Source organism: Mandrillus leucophaeus, unplaced genomic scaffold (assembly GCF_000951045.1).
Source record: "Mandrillus leucophaeus isolate KB7577 unplaced genomic scaffold, Mleu.le_1.0 Scaffold133, whole genome shotgun sequence".
Taxonomy (NCBI): domain Eukaryota; kingdom Metazoa; phylum Chordata; class Mammalia; order Primates; family Cercopithecidae; genus Mandrillus; species Mandrillus leucophaeus.
The window spans coordinates 5507165-5528608 of NW_012101288.1; the positions used below are offsets into that span (position 1 = coordinate 5507165).

The following is a 21444-nucleotide window of genomic DNA, read 5'->3' on the forward strand; positions in this document are numbered from 1 at the left end:
TGATCCGCCCGTCTCGGCCTCCCAAAGTGCTGGGATTACAGGCTTGAGCCACCGCGCCCGGCCTTTATTTGCTTTTCTACTGATTTAAATCCTATGGATAAAAAGGAAAGTGAGACTGAGATTATTTGACTATTGAATAAATAATATACGGAAACGCAGTGGCTTACACCTATAATCCCAGCACTCTGGGAGGCCAAGGCGGGCAGATCACTTGAGGTTAGGAGTTCAAGACCAGCCTGGCTAACAACGGTAGAGAAACTCTGTCTCTACTAAAAATACAAAATTAGGCCAGCATGGTGGCATATGTCTGTAATCCCAGCTAGTTCCGAGGCTGAGGCAGGAGAATCGCTTGAACCCGGGAGGCGGAGGCTGCGGTGAGCCGAGATCGCGCCATTGCACTCCAGCTTGGGCGACAAACTCCACCTCAAAAAAAAAAAAAAAGAAAAAAAAAAGAAAAAAATCACTTGACTAAAAAAAAAAAAAAAATAACAAACTTTAGAATTTGTGTTAAATTCTATGCACCTGTACAGCACATCAGACCTGACAAAAGTATTTTCATATACATCGTCTCATTTCACTCTCACAATAACTCTGTGAGGCAGCATGTATTATTTTTCTGAAGGGACAAATAAGGAGCTGACACCTTCAAGGCAAGTGGTAAAGCCAATATTGGAATTCAAGAGTCCTATCTCATAACCAGTTTTTTAATGTTCTGCCACGTGGTTTCCAAGCCCATTCCCTGTTTTGAGTCCACGTGATCCAGGGCTGAAGGTAACTTTGAAAGATCGTTATGTGATAAGGAGAAAATGTAACCGAAATAACCCAAAACATAATTCGGTAATTATCGAGGGCCTGGCATCTTGTCAGTACAATTGTGAAGAACGAATGAGACAATATATGCGAAGGAACTCACCACTGTGCCCGGAACACTTCCGTATTTTCCATAAACATGAGTTTTGACTGATGAGCTATTTACACTCATGAAAGAATAGGAAGTAATACTGTACTAATTCAAAAATATTCTCGGAGTCCCTATTATGAATAAAAACGGTTAGGCACTGCCAAGGGCATCAAGAACCCATGCTGGTGCGATCATTTAGCACTCCGGGTCTCAGGACTGCATGAGAATACTGACAAGTGCTTTAAGTAGAAGCTAAATAGAGGGAAGGGAGCCAAAGAAAAATATTTGGCTAGAAGACGAAATCGGAAAAGACTTTCTGGAGGAGGTGACATTTAAGATGTGCCTTGAAAAACGAATATAACAGCGCGGGGTTGGTACGGGGAGGGGGAGCTCGCTGAAGAGGGAGGGGCGAGTGGGTATGCCGGACGTCACCGTTTTGGGGGGCCTGACCGCCCGGCTGTAGGAGTAGTGAAGGCAAATGGGAGGTACCGGAGATTTCAGGGCCGGGGCGTGAGTCCAGCCGGCAACAGCCAGGCCGGCCAAATGCCAGTTGGGAGTCAAGCTGCTGACAACGCGGGGATTCTCGCCCATGGACCCGGAATGGGGCCTGGGAAGTCCGCTTCCCCGTGTAGGGTGAGGGACCGCGGGGGAGGCGGTGGGCGCTGGAGCTGGCCTGGGTTTGCGTTCGCGCGGGCGGACGGGCCGGGGACCCCCGGAGGGCGAGGCCTGGGGTGCGGGATGAGTCAAAGAGGCCCCAGCTTCTCACCTGCGGCTCGCAGAGCTTGGCGCAGTAGGACGCGGGCGGTCCTGACCGCCGCTTCGGCCTCTCCTCGAACACAGAGTCCTCGAACTCGCCGCCCAACAACCAGCACCCGGTATCCATCGCGCGCCCGCGGCCGGGGCAAGGAGGAGGCGGGGCCCGCCGGAAAAGGCGGGGCTTCCACGGCCCAGGGCGCGGCAGGCTGGGACTTGTAGTCTTCGAGGGCGACGCGGGGATGTGGCCGCTGCTGGCTGGGAGTAGCGGTTGAGCTGAGATGATTATCTGACCCACTAACTGACCGAACCCCAGGACGGAGGTTTTGACTTCTTGTCAGGAGATGGACAGAACGATCCTTACCGGCACGCCTCAAAAAGCACGCTGGCCCCAGAGTAGCTGTTTAAAACTCGCAGGTACCTTTTTAAAAATTAAAATAAAAGGCCGGGCGCGGTGGTTCACGCCTGTAATCCCAGCACTTTGGGAGGCCAAGGTGGGCGGATCACCTGAGGTCGGGAGTTCGAGACCAGCCTGACCAACATGGAGTACCCCAGTCTCTACTGAAAATACAAAAAGTAGCCGGGCATGGTGGCGCGTGCCTGTAATCCCAGCCACTTGGGAGGCTGAGGCAAGAGAATCACTTGAACCCGGGAGGCGGAGATTGCGGTGAGCCGAGGTCGCATCATTGCACTCCAGCCTGGGCAACAAGAGTGAAACTCCGTCTCAAAATAAAAAATAAAATAAAATAAAACAATTTTGAGACAGGGTCTCACTCTGTCACCCAGGTTGGAGTGCAATGGCGAGATCATGGTTCACTGCAGCCTCGAACTCCCGGGCTCAACCGATCATCCCGCCTCAGTCCCCTAAGTAGCTGAGGCTACAGGTGCGTGCCACCGCGCCTAGCTAACTTTTGTATTTTTTGTGGAGACTGGGTTTCATTACGTTGCCCAGGCTGGTCTTGAACTCCTGATCTAAAGCGATCCACCCACCTCGTCCTCCCAAAGTGCTGGGATTACAGGAGTGAGCCACTGCGCCCGGTGCAAGTACCAATTTTTAACCAGTGTGCATTCCTGGCACTGTGTTAAGCACATTTTCTCTTTTCGGCTAACGACCACCTTGTGAAAGCCACAGTGATTCCCATTTTGCAAATCCTATTTTGAAGATATTGGAGTTTGGAGAGGTTAAGTAACTTGTTAAGTTTCAGTCATTACGTGGCTGAAAGTTGGGAAATACAGAAATGAGTTCGTACTCTCCGTGCTTCCAGACGAGAGACACTACCACCAATAACAAAAGACCGGAGTCATTCATGCATTTATGAAAGAAAAAACACAGAAATATACCGTGGGAGGCTAGATCAGGGAGCATTCATTCGACCCTGGAGAACACCAAATCTCAAAATTCTAAGACTAACATTTACTACAATTTACTACAATTCTTATACTTTTGACTCTAGAAAGCAGAGATTGTTGACAAAATATTGGCCAGTATCGTACAGCACAATATTGTGCCATATTACACAGTAGGTAATAAACATACAGGTTTTCCCTATTTTTTCCCTATTCCTCTTCACTCTCACCAGTTTCTCTTACACTATTTATGTCTTTCAGAGTTCTTTTTTAAAATTTTATTTGTTTGTTTATTTCTGAGACAGGGCCTCGTTCTGTCGCCCAGGCCAGAGTGCAGAAGCGCGATTTCGACTCACTACATCCTCAACCTCCTGGGCTCAAGCCATCCTCCCACCTCAGCCTCCCGCAGGCCACCACATCCAGCTATTTTTTTGTATTTTCAGTAGAGAGGGGTTCCTTCATGTTGACCAGGTTCATCCTTCTTTCTTCAACCCAACTTTTTCCTCCACAAACTCACCTAATCCACTCCCCTAGGTGTCAGAATCCATCTCTCTGCTAATTATTGCCAAAATCTAGAACCAGCTCATTTATCCAGCAGCCTGGGGTGGGAGGCTCCACCTGAACAGCCTCCAGGTATTAGCTACTGATGAATTAATTCATCAAGATCCGTTTAAAACATTTTTCTGGCCGGGAGTGGTGGCTCACGCCTGTAATCCTAGCACTTTGGGAGGCTGAGGCCGGCAGATCACCTGAGGTCGGGAGTTCGAGACCAGCCTGGCAAACATGGAGAAACCCCTTCTCTACTAAAAATACAAAATTAGCAGGGTGTGGTGGCGCATTCCTGTAATCCCAGCTACTTCGGACGCTGAGGCAGGAGAATCCCTTGAACTCGGCGGGTGGAGATTGCGGTGAGCCGAGATCACACCATTGCACTCCAGCCTGGGCAACCAGAGCGAAACTCCGTCTCAAATAAAAAGAAAAAACAAACAAACAAAAACCACATTTCTGCTGAAACAGGAAGTGTTAGGGTGCTTACGGATAAAAGGTAGTTCTTTGCCCTTTAGACTCAGGATTCCTGGGCTCGGGTGTTTCCAGCCTTTTTACCACTAATGACCCTTTCAGTTTCTCCCTGAAAGTTGTGGAGGATTTCTGTATAAAACTGCATTTATTAACTAATAATTATTTTATTTTTCCTTTAAAAAATAGAATCCAGATCCTATATAACAGCCAATCCAAACTTCTACCCAGCCTAAGTCTACCAGCATTGCCTCACTGTACATTAGAATTCCACTTGAGCCAGGCGCGGTGGCTCAAGCCTGTAATCCCAACACTTTGGGAGGCCGAGGTGGGCGGATCACGAGGTCAGGAGATCGAGACCATCCTGGCTAACATGGTGAAACCCCGTCTCTACTAAAAAATACAGAAAATTAGCCGGGTGAGGGGGCGGGGGCCTGTAGTCCCAGCTACTCGGGAGGCTGAGGCAGGAGAATGGCGTAAACCCGGGAGGCAGAGCTTGCAGTGAGCTGAGATCCGGCCACTGCACTCCAGCCTGGGCGACAGAGCGAGACTCCATCTTAAAAAAAAAAAAAAAGAATTCCACTTGAAAGCAAAGCAGCAGCTGTTAGGGCCCTAGGAAGCCTGAAGAAAGGTAAAATATGATTAGCATCGGACCTCAGGCAATAATGAAAACACTTCAAAGACTCCTATCACTACTGAGGACCCGGGGTCTGGGACCCCAAGTTACACACCTCTGCCTCATTTGATAGAGAGGCGCTAGGGTAATGTCATTTTAAAAAAGTAAACCAATAAAATAGAAGGGCATTATATGCTCTGTAACTGTTAAATCCACCTCATACACTAAGGAAATGCCAAGTGTTAGGCAGTGTTAGGAAACTAGAATTCTGCAAGTATCTAAAATTGTGTGGTTGCAATTAAAACCTGTTTCTGTAGACTTTTATCTATAAAAATCTGATTTTTGATTGAGGTGACTGAGTTCCCTATCACAAGGTAACCACCACCTCCTCCAGGCAGCCATCCTTCTTTCCTGTAATTCTTCCATGCTTCTATCTATCCACGGTGGCATTTAGCACTCTGTGTGGACTGTTGGAGGTTAGAGGTGGTGTCTTTTTCAATCTTGTCAACTCAGCCCCCAGTCAGGGATTAGCTCAGACCACTGCAATAAATGTGTTTGATTTATGGAGATCCAAATCCTGTTGAATGGATGGGTGAATGGGTAAATAAAAGAAAGGAGCTGGGAAAGGTGGCTCATGCCTGTAATCCCAGCACTTTTTGGAAGGCTGAGGCGGGCAAATCACCTGAGATAGGGAGTTCAAGACCAGTGTGACCAACATGGAGAAACCTTGTCTCTACTAAAAATACAAAATCAGCCAGGCGTGGTGGCGCATGCCTGTAATCCCAGCTTCTTGGGAGGCTTAGGCAGATAATCACTTGAACCCGGGAGGAGGTTGTGGTGAGCTGAGATCGCACCATTGCACTCCAGCCTAGGCAACAAGAGTGAAACGACGTCTCAAACAAAGAGAGAGCGAGAACCAGGAAATGGCAAAAGGAGCAGAGGAGCACTTCTCAGTTCTAAGTCAGAAGTTCATGTCCTATCTACAAGTAGGGGAGGGAAAGAACCAACATTTATTGAGCATCTATAATGAGGTCATGCTATGGGCACCCTATTATTTTTATTTATTCTCATAATCTGAGTTTAGATGTTATTATTCCCATTTTTACAGATAAGGAAATATTAATAGGATCTGAGCGGTAACTTGTCCAAAGTCCCAGGTAGTGAGTAGATCAGTTCAAAGTCAACTTTATTTGACATGTTGTTAAATATCCCCCGAAAACAAAATGGCAGAGCTTCATGAAGACGTGGAGAACCATGTCTGTCACTGGCTGGTTCTGCCTGCCCCATATTCTAGCGCCTTAGGTACTCTCATTTCTTCTGTGTGTCTAGGCAGAGTGACTTCTCTGCCTTGTTTGTACACATCCCAAACACGGCCTCTCCAGCTTGGGCTTACCACAGAGCTACATTAATTAAAACAATGTGGTACTGGCATAAGGATAGAAATATCAACCAATGGAACAGAACTAAGAGTTCAGAGGTAAACCTTCACACATTTATAGCCAATTGGTTTTTGACAAGGGTCTCAAGTCCATTCAATGGGGGAAAGAATAATTGCTTCAACAGATGATGCTGGGACAACTGGATTACCACATGCAAAAGAATGAAGTTGGACCCCTGCCTCACACCATATTAAGAAATTAACTCAAAATGGATTAATGACCTAAATATAAGAGCTAAAATCATAAAACCCTTAGAAGAAAATTATTCATGACCTTGAATTTGGTAATTTTTTTTTTTTTTTCTGAGACAGAGTCTCGGTTTATCACCCAGGCTGGAGTGCAGTGGTGATCTCAGCTCACTGCAACCTCCACCTCCTGGGTTCAAGTGATTCTCCTGCCTTAGCCTACTGAGTAGCTGGGATTACGGGAGTGTGCCATCACATCCAGCTAATTTTTTTATATTTGTAGAGATGGGGTTTTGTCATGTTGGCCAGGCTGGTCTTGAACTCCTGACCTCAGGTGATCCACCTGCCTTGGCCTCCCAAAGCGTTGGGACTATAGGTATGAGCCACCGCGCCCAGCCTGGTAATAGATTCTTAGATATGACACCAAAAGCACACAAGCAACAACAACAAAAATAGATAAACTGGGCTCCAGAAAACTTAAAACTTTTTGTGTATCAAAGGACATTATCAAGAAAATGAAAATACAGCCTATAGAATGAGAAAAATACAGTTAATTCTCATTATTCAGTTATTACATTCTATAAAGTCACACTGAATTAGCAAATCCTGAATACACGCTCCGAGGGTTAGGGTCCTGCGAGCCTCTGGTCACAATATATATCAATCAATCAAAACATCACCATGTTTTGTATTTTTTTGTTTAAAGACCCCCTTTTTTTTTGAGACAGAGTCTCGCTCTGTTGCCCAAGCTGGAGTGCAGTGGCTTGATCTTGGCTCACTGAAAGCTCTGTCTCCCAGTTTCTCACCATTCTCCTGCCTCAGCCTCCCCAGTAGCTAGGACTACAGGTGCCCACTACCACGCCCAGCTAATTTTTTTGTAACTTTTTAGTAGAGATGGGGTTTCACCGTGTTAGCCAGGATGGTCTCGATCTCCTGACCTTGTGATCCACCAGCCTCGGCCTCCCAAAGTGCTGGGATTACAGGCATAAGCCACCGTGCCCAGCCTAAAGACACCTTATTTAATACTGTTGATTCATTAACACTGAACTCATGACCAACAGCACTGTAACTCATGCCTGAATGAAGCTTATCTAACACATATTTTCTCCATAGGGCACATGACAGCCTTCTAATATTTAGAAACACTGACAGCACTTCAGCACTACACTTGGGACCATTTTAAACTGCAGAAAGCAGAAAAATATGGAAAACACAGCAAAAAATAGACTACAAAAAGGATGCTTTTTAATTCCTACGTACACACACACACACTCAGGTCTCTACAGTATGAGACCTGAAACAAGGCAAAAGCATCTCTTTGGTTGACCTTTGCTGGGAACATGTGCACTGAGCAACACAGTGTTTTTTTCCATTCTGTATATGTGCAGGAATGACCAAGAAAGTACTATGAGTACTGATTTGGGGGTTACAAATACATTTTAATGTGTAGGCAAATTTGCATATACAGAATCCATGATGAGGATCAACTTATTTGCAAGTCGTTAATACAGACAGTCCCCAAATGATGATGAACTTAAGATGGATTTACTAACACATAATCCCATGGTAACCTAACCCCATGGTAAACTGAGGAACACGTGGATTTGTAATTTATGATTGTGGCTGGGTGCAGTGGCTCATGCCTGTAATCCCAGCACTTTGGGAGGCCAAGGTGGGTGGATTACCTGAGGTCAGGAGTTTGAGACCGGTCTGGCCAACATGGTGAAACCCCGTCACTACTGAAAATATAAAAATTAGCTGGGCATGGTGGCGGGCACCTGTAATCCCAGATACTTGGGAGGCTGAGGCATGAGAATTGCTTGAAACCAGGAGGCAGAGGTTGCACTCCAGCCTGGGTGACAGAGTGAGACTCCGTCTTAAAAAATAATAATAATTTATGATAGTTCAAGTTTATGGTGAGTTCATCAGGGTATTAAATGCATTTTCAACTTATAAAAATTTTAACGTACAATGGGTTTATCAGGACGAACTCCATTCTAAGTCAAGAAGCATCTGTATCTGATAAAGCTGTAACATCCAGAACATATAAAGAGCTAAAACTGAACGACAAAAAGGCAACCCCATTAAAAACTGGGCAAAGGATTGAACAGACGTTCAATATATTCAAAGGAAGATATATAAATAACTATATGAAAAGATGTGGTTTTGATTTGCATTTTCCTAATGACATTATCATTCTTCATTAGGGAAATGCAAATCAAAACCACAATGAGACACTACTTTATACTTACTAGGATGGCTATAATTTTTATTTTTTTATTTTTAGAAATGGGGTCTCACTGTATTGCTCTCACTGGCCTCAAACACCTAGGCTCAAGTGATCCTCCCACCTCAGCCTCCCTGGTAGCTGGGACTACAGACACAGACCATCACACTGGGCTTATAATGACTTTTTAAAACTGAAAACGAAAGGTGTTGGCAAAAATGTGGAGAAACTGGAATGCTTGCATATTGCTAGTGGAATGTAAAATGGTACAGATGCTTCAGAGAACATCCTGGCACTGTGGAAGAGTTTGGTGGTTCCTCAACAAATTAAACACAGAACACCACATGATTCAGGAATACTACTCCTTGATATACTCAAAAGAACTGAAAACGGGTACTCAGATCCTTGTATGCCAGTGTTCACTGCAGCATTATTCACAATTGCCAAAAGGTGGGAAAAAAGTTTCCATCAACAGATACATGGATAAACAAAATGTGTGTGGGGGGAAGTGCATATGTGTATAGACACACACACACACACACATACATAATAAAACATAATTCAGCCATGAAAAGAAACAAAGTCTTGATATATGCTACAACATGGATGAACCTTGAAAACTGTAAGTGAAATAAGCCAGACACAAAAGGGCAAATATTGTAGGACTCTACTTCTTTGAAATATCAAGAATACACAAATTCATAGAGACAAAAAGTAGATTAGAGGTTACCAGGGGCTGGAAGGAATGGGGAGTTATTGCTTAATGGTTCCGAGTTTCTGTTTGGAGTGATGAAAAACTTTTGGAAATAGTGGTGAAGGTGGTACAGCATTGTGAATATAATTAATGCCATTGAATTTATACTTAAAAACTGGTATAATGGCAAATAGTATGTGATATATGCTTTACCACAATGTTTTAAAAATTGACTTCGTTAATAAAATGAAAAAAAGGTCACTGTAAACTACTAATCACTACTAACTTTTATTTTGTATTCAAGGTCACAATCAACCAGAAGAGGGTTCTTTTGCTCTGTCAAATAAATGTATTTAAAAGCTAGCAAACGTCAGAGAAGAATTTTATCAGGCCTATAAAAGAGATGAGGGAAATTTATTAATAGTTATTTACAGCTACACAGAGTTAACATATTGCAAGGGAAACAAATATATTCAAAGGCTTCATTTCTAATACTTGACATTTCAAATTTTGAGAACATTAAAATTATTGTCAAACAAAACTCAGACCACATTAGCAATGGTTTATAAAAGGGAGCAATTTAATCATTATATTACAGAGTGCTTTTAAGAAGTTTTTAAACGTGTAAAAGAAAAAAAAGCTTAGTGCATTACAGTCTTTACATTGCTTCTTTTTTAAAAAAGTTAACAATAGTATGAAAAAAGCCACCCACAAAGCCAGCTGTCTGAGTGAGGAAATCAGCTACATTGCAGCATTTTGGAATTACTAATAAAGCTATAGTTAAAAAATAAAAAGTTTATAAAAATGAAAGCAGCATGCATATTCAAGGCTTTTTCATAACATTTTCAATGGCTGAAAAACATTTAACCAAGAGCTTAATATTTATTATTCATTAAATTAGAGAAAATAAACTGGCCAAGCCTACATCTGGTCATTCAGAAAAACATGTTAAAATCCAAAGCTAATTTAAACTGAACATTTCTTCTACGAAGAAAGCGCGTTTTGAAAAATGGTCCTATGGTCACAAAAGAAAGGGTTCTTCCCAACATGAATGAACAGCACCAGTCTTTACAAAGTTTGTAAGTTAGTATGAACTTTCAGTCTCCTGATACGCCGAGTTAACAGTTAACACTCCCATGATTCATAAGTGAAAAGCTAACTTTTAACTCATTATGATCAGTTCAGAATTTTTTCTCTATTCACTGAAATTGTTATAAAAGTAGAATTTCACTGAAAGATAACTCTTAAAAATTCTGATCTGACACCTGTATAAACATTTCTGATTTCCACGATTGTAAGAAAACACTAAGTATATATTTACTACATGATTATTTTTCACATTTTTTGGTGCAGTATTTATTTCAAAGTTTCTCCCTATCCAAATTATCATGCCAGTTTCTTTTCCTTCTTCAGAATTAATTACCTTCAGTTTAAGAAAAGCAAATCAGTTTCTAATGGAACAAGTAACAGTAGAAACAGTGGTATCCATGAATGTGTTTAATGAAGGATCCAATTATTAAGGGCCAGTGAAGCCATAAAATCTTATTGTTTCAACATATATAAATAGGCTGTTTTTACATTTGAAATTGTATAAGCCCATGCACAACTTTTAATCTTAGTGCAGGGTCTGATAAATAAGACATAGTAATAAATCAGGGTTTGGTTTTTTTACCCATTCCTAACAATTTTTACTGTAAAATTTTTGGTCAAAGTTCTAAGCTTAATCACATCTCAAAGAATAGAGGCAATATAGCCCATCTTACTAGACACACAGTATTAAGCTGGACTGAATATGAGGACAAGCTCTAGTGGTCATTAAACCCCCTCAGAAAGTCTAAGATTCAGAATGTCTCCATCATATTAGAATAAAAATGTACTGTATTAAAATTTAAATTGAATTTTTACAAGTTGTTTTTTAATTAGTGTTCTATTTACATTGCAGAACTTCCACCAACTGCAGTAGTTTAACTTTGGCACAACATTAAGTTCCATTTCTTTTGGGTATTGGATCCTGTTTTTTGAGTGTGTATGCCCCAAAACGTTTTCAATGTCATCAAAGATTGGGCCAATTCACAGTAAATCAGACATCTTGAGTTGAAGAATTGATTCTCCTTCAACGTTTTAGGCAGCTATAAAAGAAAAACATCATAAAAAACTGAAAATTTAAAGAAAACCGCATTTTAATTTTTACTACTTTTAGAAATAAAAGTATCAATTATTCATGAAAATACATCTTTTGTATTCTCTTGAAATCACCTGCCACAGGTCTCACACAATACACTAGACTTTGTGTGCAACTCATCTATGTATATGTTCTTCATATGCTAGATTTGCTTATAAACATTTATCACCTTTATGTAATAATTAATTTAAAATTGTATTAGCAGGGAGTATATATTTCATTGTCAGCATCTGTAATAAGCAGACTATGAAATCTAAAGACTTGTACTTTTTTCTATTTCTATATAAGCTACAAAAGATTTTTTTTTTTTTTTTTGAGACGGAGTCTCGCTCTGTCGCCCAGACTGGAGTGCGGTGGCCCGATCTCGGCTCACTGCAAGCTCCACCTCCCGGGTTTACGCCATTCTCCTGCCTCAGCCTCCCGAGTAGCTGGGACTACAGGCGCCTGCCACCTCGCCCGGCTAGTTTTTTTGTATTTTTTAGTAGAGACGGGGTTTCACCGTGTTAGCCAGGATGGTCTCGATATCCTGACCTCGTGATCCGCCCGCCTCGGCCTCCCAAAGTGCTGGGATTACAGGCTTGAGCCACCGCGCCCGGCCTACAAAAGATATATATGTACCTCACTTCCTGTAATAACTATTTTGGGAAGGTTTTGGTAACTTTTTTGGTAAATTGAAGAATATTTAAATGAAGAAATAACTGTTTAGAGAAGGCTATGGTGAATCCTCTTATAACTGAAAAATTATTTTACTAAGCCAATGATAACTTGATGTTTTATAAATTTAGACTTTTGTGTATTTAAAAAGCAAGGCATGCTTCTATGCTACCACAAATGTATGTAATATGGTTTGGCTCTGGGTCCCCACCCAAATCTTACCGTGAATTGTAACTATTAAGGGACAGTGATACCACAAAATCTTATTGTTTCAACACATGTAAATAGGCTGTTTTTACATTTGAAATTGTATAAGCCCATACATAACTTTTAATCAGGGCGTGCCGGGGGAGGGAGCCTGGTGGGAGGTGACTGAATCATGGGGGCGGGCGGACTTCCCTTCTGGCTGTTCTCATGATAGTCAGTGAGTTCTCACGAGATCTGGCTGTTTGAAAGTTGTATGGAACATCCCCTTTTGCTCTCTCTCCTGTTCGGTCATGGTGAGATGTGCGTGCTTACCCTTCTTCCCCTTCACCTTCTGCCATGACTGTAAGTTTCTTGGGGCCTCCCAGTCATGCTTCTTGTTAAGCCGGCAGAACTGTGAGTCAACTAAACCTCTTTTCTTCATAAATTACCCAGTCTCAGGTAGTTCTTTATAGCAGTGTGAAAATGGACTAATACAGTGCATGTATAGCATACATCATATAATTTTTTGAAAACTGTAGCTTTAGGTGAATTTTTCTGACCAGAATTAGTATCCATTACAGTGTTAATATATAACATAAGAATTATCTATACAAACTTAAAGGTCAAACTAAATTGTACTAAAAAATTTGCAATATTTTTGAAAGACTGCAAGTCCCCAAAAAAATCATTGCAGAGGTTACAACAACAACATTCACTGCAGCAACAAATTTGTTGATTTAATCTTGGCTGAGTGCACATTCTTGTGTTTAGCAATAAAAAAAAAAAAGGCCGTTAAAAATATTTTATGTATCTGGGTCAGAAGAAAGCCTGCTCTGAAGATTTCTGACATTAGGAAATGGAGGGCTGCACTTCAGGATAAAGCTGTACGAAACTGTTTAAATTCTTATAACTTAAAATGATTACATTATACCCTATAACCTGGAATGATATTTATACTGCTTATTAAAATAGGTACATTTTTAGTTTCATCTGTTATCCCTTAAAAAATATTAACAAGGAGAAAACCTGAAAAAGGATTGCCAGACAGTAAGAACAGTGCCTGGCACACATTAAACTCTCTATAAATAATTGTTAAAATAAATAAAACCAGAGAGGAGATATAAGGGAATTAAGGAAAAACTGCACAGAATAAGAAAGCATAGAAGTAGGGGATGGGATACCGATGCAAAAAGCCAAGGAAATAAGTAAGCATGCTCACTTGTAAAATAATAATGAGGGTCAATGTCTCATTTCCTTTCTTACTGTTTGAGAACACTGCAGTCATTTCTGATAGCAAGATGCTGTTTGGACTACTGACAGACATACACAAACATTTCATGACAACTGCATTGTTTTCAAAACAGTGTACTTTTACCCTGGAACACTCCAAAACAAAGAATAGCAAAGAACAAAACTATGTTATTAAATTCCAGAAGTATTAAAAATTCAATTCCTAACTCCAAAGCAGGTATCTGATTTGCAACTACAGTACAACTTTAATTAATCCAATTTATATAACTAAGATTTAAGGAACATGCCAAAACCTTTCAAATTTAAGCCATATTTATTTGCATTTTTAAGACTACAGAGATATACTTTAAATCAAATACAATGTTAGTGCTGGTAGCAGGTTTGTTTTATACCAAAGAATGAAAAGATATTTTAAGTAATTGGGTTAATATCAAATCTGTTATTTGCCTTTTGATCTCTAAAACAGAAATAATTTATATCACAGTTTTCAAAGACAGATGCTACCTAAGCAAACATGAATTTATATATGGCCTAAAACAGACCTTTGACTTTTAACAGAAAAAGATATTGAGTAATTTTATAAATTACTAAAAAGATACCGAGTAATTTCATAAATACATAAAACATTTTAACTCTAGTTAAAAATCGAATAAAGTTTTGAGAGCAATGCAATGAAGAAAAAAAGATACCCATTTTCACCTAGTTTCCTAAAAAAACTGTGCAATCCTCAACCCTGTGGTCTTTCCTTTGGTGTACTTTTCCCCTTCCTTTTAGTTTTCATTTTTGAATTCTTTCCTTAAATAGGCAAAAAATGAAGCTTTAGTGAAGGGGGCGTTGCAATAAATACATTTTAGTTATCTTTAGTATTTGTTTGTGAATCCCCTCAACCCGACCGCCAGTCTCCCTTCATAGAGACTGGGTAACTTTCCTTCAAAACAAAGTAAAAAAAACCCCAATTCATATGAAAACTAGTAATTAAGACATTAAACTCTACATAATAATAATAAAACTACACATGATAATCATTTATCTCTTGGCTATACTAGTGGTACCTAGACTTATCAGGGAAAAGAAAAACTACTTCAGAAAAAACTATCAAAAATGAAGATGACTGATACAACAAGGTGACTGTTCAAAATGTATGTGGTTGATGAACATATACACAGATTAAAAATTTATATAACTTACATTTCAGTCATCTGATTTAGAAAGCTTCCGTTTCACATGTCGTGGAGGTTCCCAAGTGTCACTATCATCTGTTTCTTCTTCATCCTCTTCCTGGTCATCAATAACTTCATCTTCCTCCTCATTTTCCTCAAATAATTCTATACCTAATTCTGATCTTCTCTGTCTTTCTGCAAACCACTCTCTGACCTGCTCATAGCCCATATGTGATTTGTTAACAAGTTCATCAAGGTCTTGCTCATTAAGAAACTTGTGCTTCAGGTAATAATCCTTAAGTATTGCAGTTCCAGTTTTAAATTTTATGAGTGATGGTCCCCTGTCCCAGTTGTTAATTCTTTTGCTTCCTCTAGGCCGCCCACGTGGTCTTCCTCTTCCCCGTCCTTTGGGTCTCCCTCTCCCTCTTTTCCTAAGGGAAGACAGACCATTCATACTACTTGAATTGGCGCTCTGATAGTAGTAGTACCATTTCAAGTTTCCATTCTTCCAAGCATAACGGGTGTCCCCAAACCAACTAACTATGTCTGTTCTAGCAAGCCCGCTTTCTTTGGCCAACTTGTCATATTCTTCTGGTGATGGCCACTGTGTCCGGACAAATGCACTCTTAAGCATGTGCAGCTGCTCAGGTGTTTTTTTACATATCTTGCCTGTACTCCCTGACTTAGGTGCACCAGATTCATCTCCAGGAGAAGTTTCTCCAGCTTCTTCTTTGGAACTACCTGCATTACTTTCATCTATCTCCATTTTCTCTTCCTTTAAAGCTTTTGATTTCTTCTTCTCTGTAAACCAAGCATCGATTTCTCTTCTGGTAAGTTTGGTTTGTGCCCTTAACCTATTTAATTCTTCATCTGTAAGTACAGAGCTGTTGAGAAAACTTGCCTGAAGGACACGAAGCTGCTCTGCAGTTTTCTCTTTAAATTTTTGGGGAGTAAAGTCAGGAAAAGGATTCCAGGATTGCTTAGGCTGTGCAGTACCAACAGATGGGGATTCCGTGGTTTCATCACTGGAGTCTATAATAATGGTGGTAGATGAATCATTGTTGAGATGTAAGCACTGATTACTCTTTGAATTTCTCTGGTTGTACCTTGTGTCACTAAACCATTTTTTAATCTCTCCTTTTGTCAGGCCTGTTATTTTCATAAGTCTGATAATTTCTGAATCATGGGGAAACTGATTTTTAAGGTAGCTAACTTTTAATTCTGCCAGTTGCTCTTTTGTCTTTTTCGCCCGAATGCCAAATGAATCGGGGTTTACCAATGCAGTTTCATGTTTGACACTTTGAGAAGCTGGAACTGCTGCTGTTGCTGGCTTTGTTTCTGCAGTAGGCTGAGCAGCAGGTACCTGACTTTTCTGTACATTATTTTGACTTGGAACGCCTGCCACTGTCAAGGCTATAGGTGCTGTAACTGGCAAGCTGTTTGTTCCAGCCACTTGAGTAAGGACCAGACCAGGCTGACCAACTATTTGGCATGTCTGTAAAATAGATGGTAAACCATTACTCCCTGTGGAAATGTGTGTAGGAATAACAGTTATGGTCTGAGGTACAGTATGCACTGTTCCATTGAATTGTTTCCTTCTTGCCTCCTCTACTTCCTCGGGAGTCCAACTAACACCGTGTTTTAAACGTTGGGCTGAAAACCATATCTTGATCTGTTCCTCTGTATATTTTGCTTGAGCAGAAAGAACTGTAATTTCTGACATTGTTGGATAAGGGAATTTGTTGTAGGTGTTAAGTAAAAGGGGATTGTTATCCAATGCAGCATTGTAGGTGGGAATGCTATTAACAGGGATTAAGACTTTGGGAATCAAATTAGAATTCTGCTGAGCAGATACAGCAGTTATCACCTGTGCCAATCCAGGAAGAACTGCTGCTGGTGTCACTACCGTGCTGGCAGTACTTGGATGTATTCTGTTTACAATGGAAGTACTTGTATTCGATTCAGAAGCTGAAGAACTTGGGTTTTCTACAATTTCTTCACGGTCTGGTTTGATTTCATTCTCTTTCTCTTCAGGAACGTCCTCAACTGAGTTATGATGAACTGCAATCCGTTTGTTTTCCACTTTATTTTTCATCATTTTCATGATAGGAGTTTTACTGATAGATATTCCTGAAGAAGAAACTTCTGTAGGTTCTGCTTGCTCTAAATTCTCCTCTTTAACAAAACTACCATCAAAAGTCAGATCATTTATTGTTTGTTCAAAGATTGTCTGGTTATTACGTTTCACCATAGTCAACTTAAAATTCTCTTCTCCTGGGTGATATTTCAGATTATGCTCAGAAAGTGCATCATACCTTTTGGTAAGAAAATTGCATTCGACACAAACATAGGATGAATTTAGCACTACGTTGGGATGTTCTGAATCCACATGAAAAGTAAACATATTTAGATCTGGAGTTTGAAAAGTACAATATTTACATTCATATCCACCTTCAACTTTTTTATTTTGCTGATTGTCGGAATCCACAGATTCATTTACTTCTTCATCACTTGAGATACTCTCTGCTCTGGTGTTTTCTACAGGTGTAAGTACAGGAGGACCTTCCTCCAAATCTGATATCAACTCAAGGTCTGGATCTTGTTCACTGGCAAGGACCATGCAAGGTGTTGTTGATTTTCGCCTGCTTGCCATTCTGATGTTATGAGGAAAAGCTCAGTGGTGATTAAAAAGCATTGAGGCTTAAAACTGTTCAGTGTTCTTCATTTGAAAACAATGGCTTTTCGTTCTTCAAGTCCATTTTTGTGCTCAACAAGTCTCATTAGCAGCTTTCTCATGGTGCAATCAAGTAAAGAGCTTATTGTTGGCAGATAAAATACTGTTGAATTTCTGAAATTTTTGAAGCACAACTCCAATCACCTACATTAAAATAAATTTAAACATGTTTTAAAACAAGTAACTATGATCTTTTAAACAAATTATAGTTATAGTTCTCTTATATGAAGTGGCTGGATAGCTCAGTTATAAAGATCTAGAATAAGATAAGAATCAGAAAAAATGTCCTCTGAAGATCAAAATAAATGTCTCCAAGCCAACTAACTTACTGAACATTAAGTACTTTACCTTGGGTCAGCCACAAGCTTATTCATTTGAATTTTTTAGCCAGCTATATATTAGAAGACAAGGGGGAAAGGGCCTGCTTTGGCAAGCACACTACTATTAATGTGAAATGGCAATGTTAACAAGGGAGGAACTTTAACACTATAAAAAACATTCACAGCTACTAAAATATTATGGCCATTAAGTGTGTAAGAAATTCAGCGTGGCCAACATGGTGAAACTCCATCTCTACTAAAAATACAAAAATTAGCCAGGTGCAGTGGCAGGTGCCTGTAGTCCCAGCTTGTCCGGAGGCTGAGGTAGGAGAATCACTTGAACCCAGGAGGCAGAGATTGCTGTAAGCCAAGATCACGCCACTACATTCCAGCCTGGGCAACAGAGTGAGACTCCATTTCAAAAAAAAAAAAAAGACAAGAAATTTAATCCATTAGTTCATTAGTTACATCCGCTTCTTCCTACTGGTCTAACTCATCAGCCAAAAGCATGCTTCAAGTATGGCAAAAATAGCAAAGATGGAGGATGAATAATCAAAGTTTCAGAAACATCATTCTCTCTTTTTTTTTTTTTTTTAAAGACAGAGTCTCACTCTGCCACCCAGGCTGGAGTGCAGTGGCGCAATCTCGGCTCACTGCAACCTCTACCTCCTGGGTTCAAACGATTCTCTTACCTCAGCGTCCCGAGTAGCTGGGATTACAGGTGCTTGCCACCACGCCTGGCTAATTTTTGTAGTTTTAGTAGAGACAGGGTTTCACCATGTTGGCCAGGCTGGACTCGAACTCCTGACCTCAGGTGATCTGTCCACTTTGGCCTCCAAAAGTGCTAGGATTACAGGCATGAGCCACCGTGCATGGTCTACCAGAAACATTATTCTTAGCACTTGCCACAATGCTACCAAAAGTTATAAAGCATATCCAACCACATCAGTCTCCTGATACAGGTCCCCAATGTTGAAAGAATAAAGTCCAAACTCCTTGTGGGACAGACATATAATCCCTTTCACAACCTAGTCTAACCCCGCTTTCCTTCCTCCTATTTCCTTATGCTTTAGGTACACTAGAAATGACTGACAATCCACAGACATTCAATGCACTTTCAGACCCTTGCTCAGGCGCTTCCTTAGGTTAGGACACTGGATGCACTGATCTCTCTGTGTGCCCTCCAGGACAGCAGTCCCCAACCTTTTTGGCACCAGGGACCTGTTTCATGGAAGACCATTTTTCCAAATACCGCACTGCAGGGGGATGAGATGGTTTTGGGATGAAACTGTTCCACCTCAGATCAGGCATTAGATTCTCACAGGGAGTGTGCAACCTAGAGCCCTCGCATGTGCAGTCACAATAGGGTTGTGCTTCTATGAGAATCTAATGCCGCCACTCATCTAACAGAGGGCAGAGTTCAGGCGGTAATGCTTGCTTGCCTACCTCTCACTTTCTGCCGTGCGGCCCAGTTCCTAACAGGTCATGGATTGGTACTGGTCTGTGGTACAGGGGATGGGGAGCCCTACTAGAGACCACCTTCTCCCTTTCACTTGGTCTCATTTCCTCCCCTGTTTATATTCTAGTCTAGTACTTACCATACTGTACATGGCAGAGTAATATTACATTTCTGTCCCTGCACCCCCATTCATATCTGTGGTCTCCTTACTATAGATATTGTGTCTCTCTCTTTTTTTTAATAACAGCTTGCTATAATTTGGATGCTTGATCCCTCCAAATCTCATGTTGAAATTCGGTCCCCAATGTTGGAGGTAGAGCCTAACAGGAGGTGTCTGGGTCATGGGGTCAGATCCCTCGTGAACAGTTTGGTGCTGTCCATGTGGTTCTCACCCTATCAGTTCCTACAAGAGCTGATGGTTAGGAAAAACCTGGCACCTCTCCCCTGTCTCTCTTGCTTCCTTTCTTGCCATGTGATCTCTGCACACATGGATTCCCCATCATCTTCTGTCATGAGTGGAAGCTGCCTGAGGCCATCACCAGAAGCAGATGCTGGAGCCATGCTTCTTATACAGTCTGCAGAACTGTGAACCAAATAAACCCTTCATCTTTCTAAATTACCTAGCTCTGGGTATTCCTATAGGAACACGAAGAGACTGAGACACAACTTTTTTGAGATAAAGTCCACAAAACTCTGGATTGAGCCAAGAAACTTTGTATCTTCAACCTAATGCTCTCCTAGCTGAGCTATTTTGGCTGACATCTCATTAATGTTGCATTCCCAAGTGCATACAAGAAGCCTGAATTCAGGGAGGTAATCACTCAATGTTTATTAAATTCACTAGAACGAACAGGAAAATAGTCCTACAAAACTCAACAGGACCTGCAGGAGGCATCACCATAGAGAACAGTATCTGAAATTCACAATAACTAAATCATCAAGAAAACATGAATTAGGATCATACAAATATATTTAAATAAATTTTATACCTAAAATTTGTAAAATAAAAAGTTTACTGCTAAAGTTGGTGTTTCTGAAGTCTAATCCAAATGAAAATGAATAAAATGGGTAAGTGATTTCATTTATTCTCCACCACAAATTAGAGCTATTTTTAATTTACTGGCACACTAGCTGAATGGAAGAGAAGAGAGTGCTTCAAAAATTATAAAGCAAAACCAGGTCCCTATGAGACAATACATCTAGTCAGTAAATGGAGAGACATTTTTAGGAAAGAGAGCAGTCCCAAGAGAGAATACCCCGATTTTGAAGGATGGTAAAATCCTCCTCATTGGAATTATTCAAATAGAGACTACACATCCAAGCAGCAGAAGGAAAGTTGGACTAAATGTCCTTTGTTCCCTAATTTCCCATATTACCAAATAAAGAGCATCAGTTTAAAAATAATAGTGGTATTAATAATCCAGATCCCTACTCTCAAAGGTGTCATTCTTTTCTTCTTTAAAACATTCTTGATTTCTAAGATATTATAAAGAAATCACTCATATTTACAACTATTTCTTAACCAAATGTTATAAACTAAGCCAATGTTATCTTTTAATCAAATAGGGGTTGCCATTACTTTTTTTCAAGTATCAACACAGATGTTTGATAATTTTTTCTCATTAGAAACAGGTAATTCCTTAAATGGCTCTAAATAAGTGGTCCAGACATGATGGTATACATCTGTAATCCAGCTATTCAAGAAGCCAAGGCAGGAAGATGCCTTGAGTCTACGAGTTCAAGACTGGGCAACATGGGAAGATACTGTTTCTAAAAAAATTGTTAAGTGGAAGAGTAATAAACGAGCAGCACTCATATTTTGAACAGTAAAGGCAATTGTTGAAAGGCAGAGGAGTAAGCTATTTTGTGACTGTTACTTTCCTGGAATCTGAGAGAGACTATATTTAATTGGGGTATAATAATAGTTGGAAGGCAGGAGGGTTTCTTTCTGAAACTTTTTCCTCAAAGTGGTGGTTTTCAAACTTTTTGTTTTAAGCAAGGGAGCCCTTTCTTCAAACAAAATGTTATGAGAAATCCCAGGTCAAAACAGATAAAAGAGGAGCCATCAGCCAGGTGCGGTGGCTCACTTCTGTAATCCCAGCATTTTGGGAGGCCGAGGCCTGTGGATCACAGGGTCAGGAGATCAATCATCCTAGACAACACTGAAATCCCGTCTCTACTAAAAATACAGAAATTAGCCAGGCGTGGTGGCGTGCACCTGTAATACCCCAGCTACTCAGGAGGCTGAGGCAGGAGAATCACTTGAACTCGGGAGGTGGAGGTTGCAGTGAGCCGAGATCGCGCCACTGCACTCCAGCC

General features: G+C 40.8%; 2 protein-coding genes across 2 annotated transcripts in view; both read right to left on the reverse strand.

Annotated features, from left to right (window-relative positions):
* Nucleotides 1-1804, reverse strand: part of LOC105534320 (chromosome unknown open reading frame, human C8orf76) — a 23529-nt gene extending 21725 nt beyond the window's left edge. The window contains exon 1 of the mRNA XM_011973027.1: nt 1280-1804. Coding sequence (XP_011828417.1) covers nt 1280-1784 — 505 coding nt within the window. The 5' untranslated portion in view covers nt 1785-1804. The remainder of the gene's footprint in view (nt 1-1279) is intronic.
* Nucleotides 1805-9437: 7633 nt separating this feature from the next.
* The window catches only part of ZHX1 (zinc fingers and homeoboxes 1), a 28955-nt gene continuing 16948 nt past the window's right edge, over nt 9438-21444 (reverse strand). Inside the window, exons 3-4 of the mRNA XM_011973015.1 lie at nt 14641-17490; nt 9438-11308 (exon numbers count right to left, since the gene is read on the reverse strand). Coding sequence (XP_011828405.1) covers nt 14644-17265 — 2622 coding nt within the window. The 5' untranslated portion in view covers nt 17266-17490 and the 3' untranslated portion in view covers nt 9438-11308; nt 14641-14643. The remainder of the gene's footprint in view (nt 11309-14640; nt 17491-21444) is intronic.